This window comes from Harmonia axyridis, chromosome 5, assembly GCF_914767665.1.
Source record: "Harmonia axyridis chromosome 5, icHarAxyr1.1, whole genome shotgun sequence".
NCBI classification, from domain to species: domain Eukaryota; kingdom Metazoa; phylum Arthropoda; class Insecta; order Coleoptera; family Coccinellidae; genus Harmonia; species Harmonia axyridis.
In genome coordinates this window covers 36,464,463-36,486,341 of record NC_059505.1, presented here as the reverse complement: position 1 = coordinate 36,486,341, position 21,879 = coordinate 36,464,463, and the positions used below count along the sequence as shown (strand labels likewise).

Genomic DNA, 21,879 nt, shown 5'->3' with positions numbered 1-21,879 from the left:
TTTTACGATGAAGCCTCGAATTTCGGAAAAAAAAACTGCTGATGCAAAGTTGCGCGCTTATGTAAAAAATTATTAAATCTATAATTCCTGAATAACAAAAGTCATAAAGTGAGTAAGAGAAAGTATCACTTACCTGTCGAAATATCCATGTTGTGCAAAGCAGGCTCCTCGCTCCAAGACGAAGTGCTAGACCTACTCGAAGGACTCTGTTCTGATTCCTTCGACAGACTGGTTATCCTTCCGTGGACGCTTTCACCAGACGGTTGTCCTTTGGCCGACATCCTAGCCCTGCACAGTTCCTGGTAGTCCTTGCTGGCCTCCGTGTCCGGTTTACTGAGACCCTGGAGCTTCTCCTTGGACTTGATGTGCTTCCTGATGATGATCAAGAGAGTTGCTGCGACGATCATAGCTCCTAGCACTCCGCATACCATGAAGATGACGATGTAGAACTCGTTGTCGTTCATCATTGGTGCTGCCAATACTGCCTGCATCTTCGCCTGGAAGGTGAAGAGAGGGATTTGAGACTTGGAGAGTTTTGGGGATGGTAGAGTATCATTCTACTGTCTATTAAAACTAACTGATAACTGATAAAGAAGCTGCAACACCCAGAAGGAGCTGTTTAAATTTCAATTTGTTTTTTGATAAAACATAGAAATTATATCAAGGAGTAAATGATTGAATTTGGAGAAAAAATCTTGAAGCTTTTTTCGTGTGAACAATTTTTGTTACTTAAATATTGGAGTCATTTTTTAAATTTTCTAAAAAAAAAAAACAGCTGTTCGAGGAAATTTAAAGTCGATGTTGAGTTGTTGTTAAAATGCCTAGAGCACGTGTACGCGGAATTTATCGCCAGTTGAATTTGAAAGAGGTCGAATTATTGGTCTACGGGAGGCAGGGCTGTCATTTCGAGAAATCGCTAAACGTAAGAACAGAAATCCAACCACTTTTATGATATGTTGTTAAGCGTGGTTTGATAATGCCGAAAATCGAAGAAGATTAGGCACCGGAGGTCGAAGGGGCACAAATGAAGTTCAAGATCGACGTCTAAGACTAATGGCCATTAGAGATCGATTTGCGACAACTCGATCTTTGGCTGATGAGAGGTTAGGAGAACAAGCCCATTCTGTACTGTCTGAACGGTTTAACGCCGGATAAGGTTTTTGCAGCATTATCAACCCCATCTTGTGTTACCTCTGACAGTTGAGCATCGCCGGCAACGATTACAGTGGTGCAGAAAACGTCAACATTGGAATAAGGAATGACATCAGGACGTCTTTTCTGTGTATCTCGATTCTCCTTGGGTGCACATGATGGCAGAAGAAGGGTTAGACAATGTCGTGGAAAGACGTGAACCTCAGTTTGAGCGTCATGTACACCGGACAGTAAGCGTTATGGTATGGGGTGCTATTGCACATGCAGCTAGGTCACCTTTAGTTTTTATTCGAGGTAACACGACTGCGCTGCGTTACCTTGAAGAAATAGTGGAGCCATATGTTCTCCCTTAACTTAACCGGCTCGAGAATCCAATATTTCAGCAAGATAATGCCTCACCTCATGTTGCCAGAGTTAGTTAAAACTTTTTCGAAGTGACTCATGTGAATCTTTTGTCATGGCCGCCCAGATCCCCCGATATTTCGCCCATTGTTTGGGACATCATTGGTCATGGGACTTGGATAGTATCCCTCAAGAAGAAATAGAAATATTGAATTAATGCCGAGACGTGTTGGGGAGTGTATAGATAATCGTGGACACAAGCACATTATTAACGAATTTATTCAAAACAATTTTAACCCTTCGTTTTTCTCCAAATTTCAATCATACTACTTGCTATCTTTCTTTTACCAAAAAAATTTCAAATTTAAACAGCTCCTTCTGGGTGTTGCAGTTTCTTTTTCAGTTAGTATAGTTTTTTAGCTTGAAGGTGTAAGCACTAGTTTTGGAGGATTCAGCCTACATCTGCATTTCGATGATTATAAGGACTACAGCCAATAACCTTTTGAAAATGGCTACCAAAGTTATACTTGAAATATCTTGGAGATTATGGCATAATTTTAATTGTAATTGATGATCAAATTTCATTTATTTTTTGTGTATAAATAAAGCATTAGGTATAGTGTAAATGGAGGTTAAGATGATCAGTGTAGACACTCTATGACAGAGCAAAATCTACAGCACTGGAGTCACAGACTTAAAATGAAATGTTTGAGTAGATTCCGTAATCAAGAAACTTAGAAGTTAGTTGTAAAACAACAACACGCATGTTTCAAATTTCGTTAAAACATAACTATTTCGAATTTGTGACCAAATAATGAACAAATATGAATCGTCAATTTGACATTCAACATCGAAACTGCAAAACACAGATGTCCAGCACATAAGGGGCGTGGAAAACAATACAATTGAAACACAGATCAAATTTGCTTTCTAGAAACAACATAATTTCGTATTTTTCAACTAAATCAGTCGAATTATTTCAACGATTACTGAACGGACGTGCAGAAGCTCATTTAGTCGAGTTTCTTAGAAATACCTGTTTTTCTCTACATTTTCAAAACAACGTTTAAAGGAATCTCGAAGCTCTTATGGTAAATGTATTTCTCATCATCCTGTTATTTTTCTTTATTTTCAAATTTTATGTAGTTTAATGCTCATCAAACGACGTGATCGTATGGAAAAATGTTACTAACATTAGCACAATGAAATAATCGATTCATATTCAAAGCTTATTTGAAATTGAATAGCCAAGATGGTAATTGGACCAGCTCATCGAAATGTTTACTTATTTATAGCCTAATGTATGGTATTTTTTTTCGTTGCAGTTCATTTACTGTGGGTTGATGAAATGCTGTATAACTCACCTTGTCCTTAAGTCCTGCATCGATGATTTTCAGGCTGTTTCCCGGGCTCATAGTATCCTTGAGGTCAACTGGAAAATTATGGTGAGTTAGAAAAGTTTTCAAAAAATTAATTTCATAAAAGTAGGTATTGATAAATATTAATAGACATTTTTGGGAAGAAATATTTCTAGAAGGCACAAATATTTTACTTTTTCTTCGAATTTCGTTGTATTTTATTTCATTAAATTTTATTTGAAATGGTTTTTGTCTGATATATGAAGCGTCCTCTCGAAACTACTAATTTGTGCTTACAGAATACTGTGAATTTGCTACAAAGGTTTGTTATTTATGATGTTATTCCTTGAAATCATAGAAGTCATTATTCCTCATCGTTTGTACCTTCACTTTGGGAACATTCAGTACACCTGAACAAGTTTCCTCAAAAGTATGTTTTATATTCAAATTTTTCCAAAATATTCTTCTCGTTTTAACAAGAGTATTGCTTTAACCCTTTAACAATACTTGAGTGATGATGAACTTGAAACTGCAAGGTTGCACTGTGTGATTCCCAAAATTATAAAACTTTTTAATCATGATCAACTACCAATTGAAAATGGCCGAAACAGTTCAATACCTAAAAAATCTACTTACGGATTCTCCGAGCAACTTCAGAAGCGTTCAATCCTTTGCTGTTTGGTAGCACTTTGAAGGTGACCACATTTTTGATGACACTGAAATGATAAAGTTTGCTTGAAAGAGGTGAAACTCGATAACGATTTGCTTCTAGCCAATGTCAAGGAAATTATAATAATACGGTGAGATTCAAGTGGGAAATGATTTCAGCTACCGGATGTAGCTTTAATCTTTCGGTTTATATCGGTATCAAATGTGGAGATAAATCGTTAAAAAATTACCTTATGCTGCAAGAAAGGTTATGTCATAATTGGAAGTTGATTTGTTAATATTTTTAAAGATTTTAGGGTTGCAATATTTACGGAAGGGTTAATTCAATTCACGTCACAATAATTTTGTTTCTGTTTTCGTGCAAAATGAAATTTGTGAAAATTTATTGAACAAATATTGTATATCTCTCAAAATGAGTTCTTTTTTCGAATGAAGACAAAATGTAGCAGAATAACATATTTTTCGAGTATAAATTTTAAAAAATGATATTTTTTTTCAATACTCATATTTAAAACAAGAAATAATAAATCTGATAGCAAAATGAAAACTGAGCGTTGAAATGGGTTTTTTATAGCAGAATAGTATATTTTCCAAGTGGAATTGATAAAATTATAAATTCTTTTGATCTCCTCGCGTGAATATTCAAGCGTGAGGTCATATTTTTAGCAAAATGGCATTACAATAAATTCTGTACCTTGAATTTGGGGTATTCAGTTACTTACTGTCCATTCTCGAAAGATGAAGGTTCCAAGTGTAGCAAATAGGATATATTCTTGATCACATCCACTCCTTGACCCCAAGTATCAAAGCTGAAACAGATGTAATCAACTCAGGTGAAGAAATTCACTTCATCGAAAGAATTTAGACAATAAACACTACTTCTGAAGGTTTTCATTGAATCCAAGGGTACTTTTTTGTTTCTTTAATTCAGTTTCTTCATTTTCGTCCGATTGACATTAAAAAAATCGAATAACTGCTATCTGAGATGAAATTTCGCAAAACGAAAATGCTAACAAATAGTCCTCAAAAAAAAAAGTTGAATATTTCACAATGACTCTCTATATAAACCATTACATCTTTTGATATATCGACAAACATTATGGATTTTATCAGCTAGGGATTCACGGCTTGGCTTGATTTTCAAGCTACTTGGCTTGAGCTTGACTTGATTTCAAGTCAAAGTCAAATCAAGTAGTAGTTTTTCAATCTTGAGTCGAGTATTTATTTATCAAGTACTTGAATTACATCAAGCTACTTGATTTTTAGCAGTTTTATCGTGTAGTGTTAGAACGATAAAAAAATTATGAAATGAGAAGGAACCTTGCAAAAAACACTTTTATTTATTGAACTTTTTGTATGAGAGAACCCAACATATCAACTCTTTTGAAATAGAAACATAAACTATTCGTAAATCACTTTAAATCATAACATAATGAAAAGAATGAAAGTTTCTTAATATTGAGAAACCTCCAGACTTCGTTTGATTTCATAATTTTCTATACAGGATCTAAGACACATGAGGCACCTTATGGAGTTGTCGCCTAATCTTTTGCGAGTTTTTGTAACTGTAAGAGTAGCTCTGGAAAATTGTCTTTCAACAGGAGCTGAAGATGCTGTCGTTGATAAAAAATCCTTGGCCAAGTTTGGAAAGATATTTCTGAAACTACCAAAATCTACCAATAGATTTCATAGAAATGTGAGGAACTTAATAATAAAGTCACACTGACGAATGCTTCAGTCTCTCGGCGTTCGAGGAATCCCCTTATTTAGTCTAACCGCGCACGAGATTGCAGAAATATATGCCGTGCGACGCGTTGATATCAAGCTCAAGTATTTTCAAGTAACATGATAATAAGTCAAGCAATAAATATCTAAAATCAAGTCAAGCTAAAGTATGTATTTTTTCACGAATTTGATTTTCAAGTCAAGTAGTTGGTTAAAATGTCCAGCTACTTGGCTTGATGAATCCCTATATTAATATTCAAGATATTAGCTAACAAATCGATAACACTTAATGAACGTACAATTTTTCCTCATCACAGCCTTACAATTTACAAATCAAAGAATCAGACACCTGAATGTATGAAAAATGGTTACCGATTAATTTCATGTTAGTATTGTTTTTTTGTAGACCTTTAGGCCCTAACTAAGGAAATGTTATTAGAAGTATCAATAAAAGCTACAAATGTAAAAGTATTATCATGATTTCCGAACCAGGAAACATATTTGAATAGCTTTACTTTGCAGCTAAAAGGGCTATTTTTCTTTGATCGCTAAGGTTTTTTGATTTTTTTTAGGGGTAGATTTATTGTTTCTACTTATGAGTTACATCACTAGGCGAAAAACTTAACTGCTTACTTGTTTTGCACATATAATGTTTAATTTTTATTATTCGTTTATTTTTTCGCTATTTTATTGAAATATCAAAGGCAAAATAATAAAATAAGAGTATTCTTGAACGGCAGAGAGACTTACTGGATACTGTGACATTCAAGAATGCTGTTATTATATTATATATTTTGCCTTTAATATTTCAATAACAGTTAGAAGCCAGTGTGGAATCTGCATCCCTTAAGTTGAAGATAGATCTCAACTTTTTATCGATAAAAACTCATGTAGGTACAAACTTCAGCAATACGATAAGTTTTTCGAATAGCCTTCAATAACAACCTTACTATTGAATATTCCTTACTTCTTATTGAATCCCACGAAGACATAATCCGCGCTAGACTCCTCCACTTCGTACTGGTCCACCTTGTACGGATTAGGGTGAGGCGCGCCTCTAGGTCCTTTTTTCATCATGGAAGGCATGAACATATGTTCGTCATTAATGAAACCTTTTCGCTTGAGATCTGCAAAGTTAAAAGGGAGGGCTGAAATGTGCGGTGCACCTTTGGATGTCATGAATGAACAACGAGATGATGGAAAGAGAAACATCGAGAACGGCGAACGGAAAGTTCCAGTCCATTTGGCTTTTTTTTTTGCAGATCGTTTTGCGGTGGGGGAGCTCATGCTGGGTGTTGTGAAGAAATGGTGAGAAATATCGAGAAAAAAAAATGGAGTGAAGAAGTAGATGCAGGTCTGTCTTTTGCAAGTATGTGGAGACCGGTTGATATAGATTGAGCTCTGTCGAGGGTCTCTGGACCTAGGAATAATTCCCTTGAAGCTCTTAAGTAAAGGTTTGTGAGCTCTTGTTTACCGAACAGAGGGTAGGATTCTGTAAGATATTCGTTACGTTGTTGCTTCGCTATAGCGTACGAATAAGGGCTTTGTTTTCTGTCTATTCGGATCTATCTGGCTCTATTCGTAAAGCCTTAGAGAAGCGAGTTTGACTCGATGATGACGAATCCGTCATCACATCCGATTGTGTTCGTCCATTCGTCCTTGAACACGATAATTCTCGAACGGAAGGACCTAGAATCCTGAAACCTCCAGTGGTGGGATTCTACTGATTTATTATTGAATTGAGTCCACTTAGTCGATAACTTTTTCACGTTTTCATGGAAATAAATGAGGTCTTAGAAAAAGTATAGTACACAACTGGAGTTGTAAGACAATTACGCACTTCTGGAATTACTCTTATACTTTTTATAATTGTGCGTAATATAATTATTACAAGGGAGCGCATGTCTACATCAGCACGGACAGCTAGACCACGCTGAGATCCCTGGAATCGTACTGCCAGGGGTCTCTGTTGACCTTGAAGTGCCTCAACACCATAAGGCCACTGGCCAGAGGCAATAAAGTGACTCTACTATGGGTACCAAGGCACTGTGGCGTTGAAGGATATGAAAAAGCCAATAAACTTGCAAAAAGTGCATCAAGGTTAACACCTGCTGGACCTGAGCCTTTTTGTGGGCTAGGAAAAGACCACGGCGAATAACCAATAAGATAAAACCTCTAGTAGTTGCCATGGAAACGAATAACAAACAACTAGCGTAGCCGATAACTTTTTGACGTTTCGTAATTGTGTCACGATTTGCCACCAGTTTTTGGATTTGACTAATTTTTTTTTGGAAATGAATGCGATGGCAGAAAAATTCTAGTACACAACTCGAGATGTAAGACAATTAGGCACTTCTAGAGAAGGGTGCACAAAATCCGCTTTCGAAATGTTGCTGTAAGTTAAATTTCATTTTCCGAGTCATTAAGTCATCATGATAGTGATAGTTTGAGCTTCATCGGAATCATTCTCAGGTCCACTTCCATGCCGTCTGGTCGAGTTGAGTTTGTTCTTGGAAAGAAGAGGGGGGGGGGACACGTTAACAACATTTACCTTCGTGCGGGTAGAAAGGGAACTTCGGTCCAGGTTTTTTAACGTCGAGCCTTTCCGGTCTTTTAAAACCAACGTTACTATTATTTTCTAGCAGCTTTTCCAGGTCTTCGTTCAGAGATTCCTGCGATGATTTGCCTGGTCCAAAAATCATACACACGATCAGTATATCTTTGGCACTTTAGTGAGATGACATCCAATAAGTGTTAGCATACAATCGTATTTTTTTGGGATAGTGGGGGTGGAGATCTCGTGACTTATGTATGACGAATCATGGGGATGGTGATTGGTGGTGTTTTATATTGAGGGTGTTATGGAACGTCGATGTGAAGGGTGTCGGTTAGGGCCTTATTTTGGTTGGATAGTTTCCTTGGTGATCTATTCTGTTGAATACTTAGGCACAACATTAAAGGATTGGTATTTGCTGATGCAATAAGAAGTTTCCGATTGATATGGCGTTTTTCAATATCAAAAGAAGGAGTTGATGTCTTCAAAATGCATGATTTGATTTGTTTCACTCAATCGTTTCAGCGTACGATTCTACATAGTATGTATGATGACTGGTCATACATCAACACATTGTAGATTTTACTGAGGATTCGGCTCTATCAGCAATTGCCAGGTTCATGAACAAAGCTACAGAGAAATCTTGAAGTACACGAGCATAATATATCTCGGTAGTCTGGGTACCTTAACTCTGTACTTCTTACCTATCTCGAATCCACATTCATTAGATCATTGCTTGAATGTGTTTGATAGGCTAAAGGGGAGGCAATAATATCTACACCAAACTATATCGTCTCTTATAATAATCTATTGGATCATTCAGAACTATTGCTTAGTTTGCTGTATTAGGCCAATTGAAAAGTCCCGGCCTGATGCACAGATAGCGGTACTAGTATTGAATATATATGATTTTTAGTTAGTACCAACCTTCGAACGATACGTGTCAAAATTTGATAGCAGTCCGACCATTAGTTTGTGAGATATTGCGTTGTGAGGGTAGCTACTTTTGTTATTTGAAAAAAGATGGGAAATAATATTTCGTGTGCTGATAAAATATTGCTTTTTGAAGGGAAAAAATACAGTTGAAGCAAAATATTGGCTTGATGTATAGTTTCCGGGGTCTGCACCAGAAAAATCAACCATCATTGATTGGTATGCCCAGTTTGAACGTGGTGAAATGAGCACCGAAGATGGCGAACGTAGTGGACGCCCAGAAGAGGCTGTCACCGACGAAAAAATCGAAAAAGTTCACAAAATAATTTTGAATGACCGTAAAGTGAAGTTGATCGAGATAGCAGACATTTTGAAGATATCATTTGAACGTGTACATGATATCATTCACGAATATTTGTACATGAGAAAGCTGTGTGCAAAATGGGTGCCGCGCGAGCTCACAATCGATCAAAAACAACAACGTGTTTATGATTCTAAGCAGTGTTTAAAGCTGTTTAAGTGCAATGAACCTGAATTTTTGCGTCGATATGTGACAATGGATGAAACATGGCTCCATAATTTCACTCCGGAGTCCAATCGATAGTCAGCTGAGTGGACTGCACACGATGAACCGAAACCAAAGCGAGGAAAAACACAACAGTCAGCTGGCAAAGTTAAGGCATCACTACTCTGGGATGCGCAAACTATAATATTCATTGATTACTTCCAAAAGGGCCAGACCATCAACAGCGATTATTATATATTGGATCGGTTAAAGGATGAAATCGTTAAAAAACAGCCTCATATGAAGAAAAAAAAGGTGCTGTTTCATCAAGACAATCCACCTTGTCACAAATCAATTAAAACAATGGCAAAATTGCATGAATTGGGCTCCGAATTGCTTCTGCATCCACCGTATTCGCCAGATCTGGCCCCCAGACCTCAAATGAATGCTCGCTGGAAAGAAATTTAGCGCCAATGAAGAAGTAATCGCCGAAACTGAGGCCTATTTTGAAGCGAAAGACAGATCGTACTACAAAAATTGTATTGAAAAGTTGAAAGATCGCTATAATCGCTGTATCGCCCTCGAAGGCAATTATGTTGAATAATCGAATTTTGCCAAAAAAATGTGTTTTACTATGGTAGACCGGGGACTTTCTAATTGGCCTGTTACTTATATTCAACTATTATGGAACATATTTATCGATAATCAAGTATTTTCAAGTCTAAAGAGTCTGCTCGCTTTGTTAAGACTCATTTACACTTCAACTCATCTCAGATCGACATCTGACAATCCTTGAGAAATTATCTCAAAAAAAGCATCTTTTGCACAATAGCAAAGAAACCATCCAACCGAGAATGTACCCCAACCTCAACCTTCAACGAATTCGGCAATGAAGTTCCCTGCCTAACCTACCGTTCATCGAATCCGAAGGGTAGACGAATCCACCCTCCGTGTACACTCCAGTCCGTTGGTTGGGGGCAAGCTTGCCCCACGTCTCCTCCCCGTACTGCCGGTGCAGCTCCCTGAAGATGCCGCTGTTGCCCGGGCCGACTTGGCCCTCTTCGAAGCCGCTCCTGGGCGGCAGCTGGGCGTTCTTCAGCTCCCTGAAAATCTCCTCAGTCCTCGGTCTCGGCACCTCTTCCTCGTCGGCCTCCTGGTAGGACCTGGGGCGGTTGAGGAACTCCAGGCTGTCCTTCGACTCCCAGCCCTCTCTGAACTTATCCGGGGTGTTGTAGGTCATGCTGAAGCGTTCGGGAGGTACGTTGTCACTTCTGGAAAAATGGTCCTCCAGCTCTTGGATCCGGTATTCTTGGCGGTCGACGGTGTGGTCGAAGTCGCCTAACAGTCTGAATGGTGAAGGATTGTGAAAGTCACATCATTTTGAAACTTATCAAAAAAATTATTTACCTCTCAACGTGCTGGTAACTCTGGGGCGATAATATCCTCTTCAAATCCGGCAGGGTAAGGTAGTTCTCGTTCATATATTTTATGAGGGGATAGATGTCCTTCAGGTCCTGGAAGGATAGGACGCGAGGTCTTGGCGGCTCGATTTCCGCCTCCATAACTTGCCGCAGTCTGTTGTCGATGGCCACTTTCTCTTCATAAGGGGATGGTTGTAGGAATTCCAGGGGATCGTCGTCGAAGTCTCTAGTGCTTTTGATGGTGATGACAGGTGGTGTTCTGCGGTGCATCTGAGGGATCCATGCGCGTTTCATGACTTGGTATTCAGCGTAGGGGTCCGGCATGTCGAGAACTGGAAATTATTTGGAGGGTTAATATAGTTGAGTAGGAAAATGCGTTCGATGAAATTCAACACTCAAAACTATTAGAATATCTGAGGCAAAAAGGTTTAGACATTAACGGAATCAACATTGTCAGAGATCTCTATTGGAACTAAAAGGAGACAAACAAATTGGAGAAAGTTGAAATACAGAGAGGAATCAGTTAGTTCAATATACTCTGAAAAATTTTCTTGGAAGCACTGAAGGTTTTACACAACAAAGACATCAAGGAACAGGAAGACACTGAATATGAGATATGCTGTCCAGTCGGTCATATTTAGAGGCAGTGAAGAATCATTACAGGAGATAATAGATGCTGTCTGGGAAAAATAACTGGAAGATAAAGGTCATGCTAATCTTGAAGACCAATAATATAACATTCAACATGGTTCTAGAGGACCTAGAACAAGTGAACTAAATCAAGAACTTTTGGGTTACTGGATAACTGACAGTCTAGACGCACAAATCGAGTGAGATCAAGAATAGGGTATGCTATATCAGCATTACTTCCAAGTAACGCATCTTTGGATTGTCTCATATGGGATGGAAGTCAGGACACTCAAATTGGCAACTCTGAAGCGAATCGCAGCATTAGAAATGTGGGGTTTTTAGCAGAATGCTCCAGATTTCTTGGACATTTAAAATGTCGAATGGAAGAGTGCTAGAAAGAGTTACAGAGTGCAGATAGAGAGCTATCAACATCTGTTAAAAGGCCAAAAAACGGCATATTTCGAACACATGTTGAGGGTTGACCAGTATCAATTGTCCTAGTTGATCATAAAGAGCAAAACAAAGTAAAAACGAGGACCAGGAAGAAAAAAACACTGCTTGATTGAGAATATAAAAGGACGAATGTCTAAACGTTGGTTCACACCGCCTAAAAGAGTGACTAATTTGCTATAGTTGTCGTCAATCTTTACTTTAGAATTAACACAAAAGAAAAGGAAAACCAATAGTGCAGACCACCTGGTTACCAGCAGTAGATCTCACAAAAAAATATCAAGTAGGAAGGGGAAGTACCCTATAGCTTCATTCCCTACGGTGGAATGAGTGTAAATACTGCATCCAGTGAGAACTGTCAGTCATATCGGAAAAATCATGCATTGATTTACAATTTACGATCTAGAAACATTTGAAGATTCTTGCTGTAGTAACAATCCAAATGATGGGTGAAGAACCAACTTGACCACGGTTAAAACGTCAAATTCTCCAATTTGGGAGGTTTTTAAGTTTGATGTGGATCAGTCAGTAATTGTGCACAAGAAAGTTGGAGTGATCTCGGAATATAGATTGGTGTTCTTTCAGTAGAGTTGATTAAAAGCTCATAAAAGAAATGTTTTCAGAATAAAGTCGTTGTGTTGTTGATGCCTCAAACCTATCAGGTTGTGTGCTTCTAATAGTTCTAAGATTATGAAAAAATGTTGGGGTCGAGTAGCTACAGAGCAATATTCCAGACTTGGACTACTTTGATATTTATGCAATTCATCGATTCTAAGACGGTATTGGAGTGCCGAAGAAAACTCAATGAAGTAGGCAAGACTAACAAGGTATTTTTAATCTTGGTTCCCGGCCACTCAGGAATTAGAGGAAATGAAGAAGACACTTGATGGAAAAGGGGCACAAATACCTTTTATCGGCCCGAAACCTTTTTGTGGCGTAGATGAATGTACCTACAAGAAAGAGTTTCAGGAGAAGGAAGAAATCGAAAGAGAAATACTCTAGCGAAATCTTGGTTTGGATCACTCCAAAAAGTTTCTTCAAAACTTTAACTCTACGAGATCCAAGAAGTATATGGATCTAAGTAAAAATATGCTACACTCCATCACTGGATTCCTCACAGAGCATTGTCGCCTTAGGAAACACCTCATGAGAATGGGTCTAACAGAAAATGATGAGTACAGATTCTGTGGGGAGGAGGAAGAAACTCCGGATCACCTGGTGATGGAATGACTCGCCATCGCTAGCCAACGCAGAACCTGCTTTGGACACGAAACTTGTAGAAGTGAGGAACTAACCTCCTTGAAGCAATTCCAGATATTGGAGTTCATTAGAACTCTGTTACTGGAAGGCCAGATGTAAATCATGTTATGAAGAGAGTACCTCTGATGAGGGAGCACAATAGACCATTAGGTCTCAGTGAAACGGAAACTCTTCAATTGAATCTAAATTTAATATATTCAGTTCGAAGATTGCAACTGATTTTTAGGATTTTCAATTTTATGTTCCATTAAACTCATAGATCGAGCTCCAGGCAATGCTAGGGCCTATTGGACCAAACTACCTTGCAACTTGACTCTTCACTTGGACCTTTTGAATTCTGAATATTTTTGTGCAACGTTTTTGAGTTGAAAAGAGCGAAGTGAAAAGTTACAATGATATAAGAAGCCTTATCTCGCTGCATCGTATTTTTAGACGCAAAATATGAGAAATCATTCATTGTTGCACACTGAAATAATTGATGCAATATCGGTAAATAGCACACAAAATTCTGCTAGTATGAACTCGAACATAGAAATTGGATCATTTCGATTAACCAGATCGATTACCGTGCAATTATGACCTACTCTATGAACATACTTTCAGTGATCTTAGTAATCTGATTGATCTACTCCGAGATGTCATTTTCAATCACAGAAGAAGACATAGACGGATTCATAGCATTCATATATCATTGAAAAGGTTTCAAGTGATAAGTTTTCAGGTTTTCAAACGATCGACCTGAATAAACTACCGAAGCACATCGACAAAATAGGTGTTCACTAAAAACTACAAACGAGAGCAAGAGCAGACTCACTGTCGACAGGATTCGTTCCCAAAATCTTATTCCTCAGAGCGTCCCTGGCTGATGCTTCCACATTGGGAGGATAGTAAACTTCGTCAGCGTACTTCCCATGGGTTTTTTCAACACTCGGCGTATATTTTATAATGGCCACCTCCCTGGGATCCATCGGATCCTGGACGTCCATCGCTTTCAGAGCTCCCTCCAGGTCCTGATCGGCCAGATGGGAACACATGTCCTCTTCGAAGGGGGAGCTTGAAAGGAACAATATTTGGAGAAAGAGCAGTAGTTGACAGGTTGACATTTGTTGGAGACGTGCCATTTTGCGATATCTGTGTGCCGGTTGTCGGGAATCCAGAGTCGGGATAGACCCGGGATATTTAGGAGGATGAGATGGTTTGAAAGACGTGGTAAGTGTACAGGGTGTTTATTCGGACTGGACGGTGTTCTAAATGCGTAAATTGTATTTTGAACTGAATTATTTCGTTTCTGTGAGGTTATATCTTTATCGAAATAGAATCTTGAGGTGGTTGAAGATGAACTGAATTATAATACAGGGTGTTCCTGAATTGGAGGTACAAATGAAAATGCCCTTTTTCTCGGATCATTATTATTTTCGAGATACAGGGTCTAAAAAATTGGGTTTCTTAAGTTTTTTTATCGTAGCACCTTCACTTCACAAGATATTCAACTTAAATTAGGCCTAGATATTCCAATTTGAAGTTTCCATTATGGGATATGCTAATTTTGAATTCAAATCTACAGGGTGATATTTTTCTGGGAACAGTACCCGCTTCTTTTCTCTAGGACTTCGGTAGTTCAAAAGAATATACAGATATATTTTGGTTCAGTTTCTTTTCTTGAAGTTATTATTATTATTACTATTATTATTAGTTATCCATGAAATTTCTCATTTTCCGTTGTACCTCTAATTTAGGAACACCCTGTATTTCATTTCTATGATGATGACAAGAAAATGATGATTTGAATAAGAATTGAAAAGGGATAGATGTTGAAATTGTAAATTTTGGTTTTGTTTTTGAGTGAATTTAATTTTGATTTCAAAAAGCTGTCCACAGTTTTTTTATGTTTATTTGTAGTTTTCGAACCAAAAAACTTATTATTATCATTATAATAGAAACATCAATTAACATTCGATGAAATAGGCTCTTCGACAGATTTGTCATATCCTCTAGAATTATTAAGTAATGCTCACATAAAATTGAATATTCTCAATTCTCATAAATATTACTGAAAAATAGGAATCAACGAAGTTTTAGTTAACCCCCAAAATTCTATTTTTTGCAACGTGGCTGAGGTGACGTCACTCGTAAGTTTAAAAAATCGATTGCCATATACGTCAGCGTTTATTATTAATATTAATTCAATTGTTTTCTTTTGTGTGATGTAAGTAATGAACTTATTTTTATGAATAATTTCTCTTTATAAAAGTTGCTTTGATGGATTACATTCCTAATGAAGGGTAGTCTAATAAAAGTTTTCATTTTGAATATCCCGTTACCTGATTATAGCTGTCATTTTTGAAGCTGTCGCCTTTTCACATTTGAAAAGTAAAACCTACGTCAATATTAAAAATGGAACGATACTTCAATTTTTTCTAATTTGTTCAATCAATGTTGATCAAACAAATATTTTTTTTGGAGACCTTTAGTATTTCCTCTTCCACTAAGACCGATGAGTTAAGGGACACCTGTATAGATCTTCTGTTCACTAAATTTATATTTGAGGAACGAGAGGTGGATTTTTTAGGAAAATTTTTGCCATGTTGTGGTGAATTTCAATGTTTCCAAAGCGTTGTTGTAACGTGTATGTCTACATTTATAGTATAGACGTAGTTTCTATTTGTCAAATGTCAAAAGAAAACAGCTTCAAAGTGAGCTGCCCAGATAGCCTGTTATTCAAACTGAAACTTCCAAAGAGTAATAAGCATAGATAGAGGGAGTATACCCTGCAATATTTACATGTCCCCAACATTGTTAGATAACGTTGTCGGATTGTGATATATTTTCAAATCCACAATTTTACTATAACGTTATGAATGTATATGATATTGAATGAAATATATTTATTTGAGTGATTCCGGCTTAAATATGCAAATTTGAATATTTGGAATCCGGTATTTTTCTAAACTGTCGAATTCATAATAAGCAGAATATTTATTATTTTCTGTATCTACCTGCTTAAATCCAAGGTTTGAGAAATTTTGCCCTCCTAATGTCATCGGTTGTTTCACGTCGTTTGGCGCGTTTGAAGTTTGTTTTCTGAATTCCTGATATATTTAGGTATTCGTCTCAATATATTTTGAGTTGATATTAAACACTCATTCACTATGGGACATAAGAAGTTCGTTTTTTGTGGAGAATAGAGTGAAATATCGTATCACTGATATGTTTTCATTTCCGCGCGCTTCATGTCAAATTTGATAGTTCATGTTGGGGACAACATTTGCTTACTGAAAATGGCATACGCTCCTTCTTTCTATTTTTATTACTCTGAGGAAACTTCTTATTGAAAAACCCTGCTATACATTGGATTAGATTGAAAGCTATCCAAGTATTTGGAAAATATAAAGAGCGTTCAATAAAGTTCGTGGTCAAAAGTGCTGTGGAGAAATTAGAGTGGATTATATGTGATTACAAGTAGTGCTCATCTTGTACCATATATATTTCTCAGATTTGAAGAATGTGAACAAATGTTAGTTATATGGTACAAGCTAAGCGCTACTTGTAATTACAGAAAATCAACTATAATTTCTCCACAACACTCTTGACCACGAATTTAAATGAACGTTCGTTACATTCTTTGCTTTGACAGCAACAGTAAATCGAAAACCAAATTTGGTGGGACTAATTTTCAAGTTTACCAAATCCCATCACTCTCGAAACTCCCAAACTCAATTGAAAATCTAAATCCATCTCCTCCCACTCCATAACGCAACGAAACGACGATTCAAAAAAGGGCATTCATCACCCGGAACAAATCAAATCTTCCCCCTCTGCTTACTTACTCGTGTTTCATGGCGTAGAGCATGGCCTGGAGACGGCACTGCGTGTACCCGTGGCTCCATCGGTATCCCAGGGCGAACAGCCTCTGCAGCTCCCTCTTCAGCTCGTGCAGCTCGTCACGCTTCAGATCGAATCTGCAAAGGACAGGGGATAGCGTCATATAATCAACGGGGCAGATTGAAACAGAAGAGGATTTGAAAGGACGTCGACACAAGACATATCGTTATTTCTTTTAGCGAAGGCGGCTGATGGGCTGTTTTGCTGGCAGTTTTCCTCTACGGCTTCGGCAGATTGCTCTGATGCCGTCGAGGAAGACGTTAAAGTGTATATTGAAGGGGGTGTTCAGTCTTGGGTGCGCCGACCTTTTGGTCTGGTCTCGACAGGGTCGTGAAGGAAAACTGCTAGTGGTGGGTTTGTCTGCTGTTATGGGTAGCTGTCTTGCTAATTACAAATTATGAATTCATTATTTACTACATAGGTGTACAACTTGGCTTCCGTCCCAAAATTCGAGGATTTATTGTGAAAAACTTCTTTTTCTTTCTGTGCCGTCTTCTACCGAAGGTTGGCGTTCATCATGTGATAGGTTTCTCTCTTCTGCGCCGCGTGAAATATAGTTGAAGCTTCTGGTATTTGGAACCACTAACGCAAGTTTTTCATCCAGGATTGTTTCTTTCTGCCCAATCCTCTTCTTCCTTCTATCTTTCTCTCCATGATAAGTTGCAATAGACCATACTTGCCATCAATCAACACAAGGCCCAGGTAGGATGCTTTCCTTTTCTTAACAGGTGCGAGCAATTTTAGATCTTTATTATTATTTATGTGAAAAACTGGTTATTCATTTATGATTCAAAGTATTGTCCATCGCTGGCCACTACTTTCTCCCATCTGTCGGGCAGAGTACGAATTCCGCGTTGAAAAAAGTGGCCATCTTTTGAAGCGATCCACGAATCGATCGAATTTCTTCCTTCTTCATAAGACCGGATGCAACGTCTGTAGAATACGGTAGGTGGGGTAGGACTTCCCATTTCAATGTTCCAAGTATTCCACTTTCGCAACATGAGGTCGAGCATTGACATACTGTAAAGTCGCTTTATCATATACCCCATTGTATTGCGGCCGTTTGTCTTCCAATGCTTGGCTCAAACGAATTAATTGCTTCCGATGACGATCGCCTGTGATTGTTTCAGTCGGTTTTAACCACTCATAATACACTACGCAGAGCTGGTTCCACCAAATACTGGGCATGACCTTGGAACCGTGAATATTCGGTTTGGCCGTCGACGTGGAAGCATGACCGGGATATCCCCATTAATTTCTGCGCTTGGGATTATCGTAATGAACCCATTTTTTGTCTCCAGACACAATGCGTTGCAGAAAGGCCTTCCGTCTTTGCTTTGCAAGCAGCTGTTCACAAGCAAACAAACGCCGTTCAACATCTCTCGCCTTCAACTGGTACGGCACCCAATTTTCTTGTTTCTGAATCATTCTCATGACTTTGAGGCGTTTTGAAATGGCTTGTTGCGTCACTTCCATTGATCTTGTCAATTCTTGTGAGTTTCACACGAGTCTTAATGAAATAATGCCTTCAATTCTGCATCTTCGAAAACCTTCTCTCTTTCACCGCTTTGCAGAAAGCATTCTCCTTGAAGCGTTGAAACCACTCTCGGCACGTTCTCTCATTAATAGTGGCTTCACCATAGGTAGAATTTGGCTCGTTAGCTGACATGTTTAATCGAGAAGCAGACACAAATCGACTAATATTTCGATGGCGTTATATTTACAAAAGCTGAGTTTTTTTGTATAACATCTACGATCTAGTTATTTCAACTACCACTCACGGCTACAACCATCTATTGCAAAACAGCGGAAGCAATGTTGTACACCTAGTAAAATAACCCCAAATGAAATTGATATCATTTGAGTATACTATAACCAAATATTAATTGAACAAACTTTTTTAGCAAAAATTCATTTGCTTTTTTCATCTTAACCATATTTCTTATGGTTATTGCTCGACTTACCTAAAAACATCCTCTTCATCGATGTCACCCGTTGGGGTACATCTTCCGAAGGCGTAATCTGAAAATTTAAAATTCATTTCACAAAAGCGATATTTACATTTTTTTTGAGTGCTGGTTCTCCGAACAGATAGCTCTATCATTTCATCACAATGTTATTTTTGAATTTAAAGTCGGGAGTGGTCTCAAATGATAATATTTGACGCGCTGATGACGAATTCGACCTCATATTCGTTTCTGTTCTTCCTGCCGTTTTCTCATAATTTCATTAAAAAATAATCCACATTGTAGAATGACAACATTTTCAATTTGCGAATGAAAAAACTTTAACTGATACGCGGAAAGCCACGTGGTGCTAATCGCTCTTAACAAGTTCACTGCCACCTGTACAGCCGACAACCAAGTGACTTGGTACTTGAAGCGCCAAACGAAACTGTGGCGTATCCCGAAAATTGCTTTGTGTTTTTCTCCACTGAATATTGGCATATGATTGGGAAACTGAAGGCGCATATTATAATATTGAATTTCCATTTATATACGGAAATAATTTGGTATTGGTAGTAGCTAACTTTTACATCTGGATTACAAATTTTGTAAGTCAATTTGAGATGTTTTGAGTACTCACCATCAAAGCACCATTCATCCTCCAGGCATAGTCGGTTGCTGAACAGACAACCTGCAACAAAACATAACTCTAAATTCGATGTTGTAATCGGTATCTTCCCAATTAGCAACATTCCCACTTGGAGGTTGTTAATTGCAGATTGTTTTGTACCGTTCGAGTTCGTCGTCCTTTAAGGCAGGTTCGGTAATTAAATTGTTTGTAGTTGACGAATTCAGACCTGCCGCTAATCCGAAAACTCCTACGCTCAGATCTGCCAGCTCCAATTTCACCAGAATTGTCATGTTCTCCCTTTTATGTTCTACTCTGGTTGTCTTTTTCTTGTCGGGTTTTCTCTTGTAATTTAACGGTGGAATTGTTTGTGATGAGGTTTGAAAAGGTGACTGATTCTGCCGTTTTTGTCCAAGTGCAAATGAATGTTATTCCACCTTTTTTAGCGGACTTGTTGAGTTCAACATATTCTGTTTTGAGCTTTCGATTTGATGGGCTTTGAAATAGCGAATTCAAACATGTATAAAATCATAGCAATTATTCAGTGCGACACATTTTCTTCATTTGGAAGGTTACGTGGGGAAAATAACATTATTAAAATGACCTGAACGACTTTTGTCAACACAATGATTTCAATCAACCCAATCTTACACTTTTCACATAAAGGACCAGGCAGCAGCCTGATGGAAAAATTATCATCGGTTAATTTTTAGAAATTTTTAGTTTTTTTTTTCAATTTCGACACCCTGTATCTGGAAAATGGCATTTCTTCAAAGTTATATCTCTCGTAGGAGAACATCTTGAATGACACATTTAGGCTTGGCTTGAATTTCAAGCTTAGCTTGAGCTTGAGTTTAAATCAAGACAAATAGTAGTTTTTCAATCTCGAATCAAGCCAAGTAGTTATTTAACAAGTACTTGAATAATATCAAGCTACTTGATTTTCATCAGTTTCATTGTGTAGTGTCACACCAATAAAAAAATAATGAAATGAGAAGGAACCTAGCAAAAAACACTTTTATTTATTAAACTTATTGTATAAAAAACCCAAAATATCAACTCTTTTGAAATGAAAATATAAATTAAATCACTATAAATCATAACAAAATGAAAAATAATGAAAAAATAAAGTTTCTTAATATTTTGAAACCTCCAGGCTTTGTTTGATTTCATATTTTTCCATCCAGGATCTAAGACACATGAGGCATCTTATAGATTTGTCGCCAAACCTATTGCGGGTTTTTGGACCTGTAAGAGCAGCTCTGGAAAATTGTCTTTCAACAGAAGCTGAGAATGCTATGGCGTTGATAAGAAACCCTTGGCCATTTTGGCCAAGTTCGGAAAAATATTTCTGAAACTACCGAAGTCTCCCAATAGATTTCATAGAAATGTCAGAAAACTACAAATAAAGTCACACTGGCGAATGCTTCAGTCATATATGCCATACGACGCGTGCATATTAGGCTCAAGTAATATCAAGTAGCTTGATATCAATTCAAGCAATGAATATCTAAAATCAAGTCAAGTCAAGCTCAAATATGTAATTTTTTATAAGCTTGATTTTTCAAGTCAAATAGTTGGCTAAAATGTCAAGCATACTTAGCTTGATGAATTCCTAGACACACTTTTGCACTACAAATTTTGCTTACCCATAAAGTTTTAATTTTAAACTAGTTTGTTCACAATACCATTTAAACATAAATAAATATAATTTTTGATGAAATTGTTCATCACTTTCGAACTGTTCAAGAGCAAAATCTGAAAAATAAACGACATTTCTGGTGGTCTAATGACTTCAGTTCTTGAGCCAATTGAATTTGTAAGGATGTAAACTCAAATCTTTTCTTAAAATTCTCCATGATGTTGTTTGAGAAAGATTCAATTGTGGAACAAATGAATTTTTATTTCCTCTCACACTTTCTGCTACTAAATCAATATTTTCTTGTGTGCGTGCATATCTTTCTTTTTCGTTCTGGTAGGTACTCTTGTATCGTGTAAAGAAAATTCACGACGTAGTTATAATGAATCGATTAACTGAATAATATCGTCCATAAATTATTTTTTAATTTCTCTCGCAATTCACAAAGGAGCTCTGATTTTCTTGCAACAATTTCTAAGCGTTACCGAAGCATAAATCTGTCCATGATTAAATAACATAATCTGTGGAACACATATGATATAAGAAATATAAAAAAGAGTACACAGTGTTGTCATTAAAACCATTACCTAAACGAGGCCATATAATTCAAAATTTTGAGCCGAGATGTGTCCTAATAGTTATTTATTGCACTCGAGTTGGACAACACGTCGAGTGCAATAAACAATTTTTGCACGAGTTGCATACAACATTTTTTCTACGTTCATGTAAAATGCAAAAAATGATTTATTGAGGTGCGGCACTAGGTGTAGGAAAATGAAAAGCGC

At 37.4% G+C, this 21,879-nt stretch overlaps 1 protein-coding gene across 4 annotated transcripts in view; it reads right to left on the bottom strand.

Annotated features, from left to right (window-relative positions):
- LOC123679754 (receptor-type tyrosine-protein phosphatase N2) overlaps positions 1 to 21,879 on the bottom strand; it is a 47,912-nt gene that overhangs the window by 7,609 nt on the left and 18,424 nt on the right. The window contains exons 3-14 of one of the 4 annotated variants that reach the window (XM_045617217.1): positions 19,468 to 19,518; positions 18,846 to 18,903; positions 16,827 to 16,958; positions 13,814 to 14,052; positions 10,646 to 10,991; positions 10,151 to 10,584; positions 7,798 to 7,932; positions 6,214 to 6,373; positions 4,244 to 4,330; positions 3,489 to 3,568; positions 2,859 to 2,926; positions 134 to 497 (exon numbers count right to left, since the gene is read on the bottom strand). In XM_045617217.1, coding sequence (XP_045473173.1) covers positions 134 to 497; positions 2,859 to 2,926; positions 3,489 to 3,568; positions 4,244 to 4,330; positions 6,214 to 6,373; positions 7,798 to 7,932; positions 10,151 to 10,584; positions 10,646 to 10,991; positions 13,814 to 14,052; positions 16,827 to 16,958; positions 18,846 to 18,903; positions 19,468 to 19,518 — 2,154 coding nt within the window. The remainder of the gene's footprint in view (positions 1 to 133; positions 498 to 2,858; positions 2,927 to 3,488; positions 3,569 to 4,243; positions 4,331 to 6,213; positions 6,374 to 7,797; positions 7,933 to 10,150; positions 10,585 to 10,645; positions 10,992 to 13,813; positions 14,053 to 16,826; positions 16,959 to 18,845; positions 18,904 to 19,467; positions 19,519 to 21,879) is intronic. The other 3 variants (XM_045617219.1, XM_045617220.1, XM_045617221.1) reach the window with 3 other exon arrangements.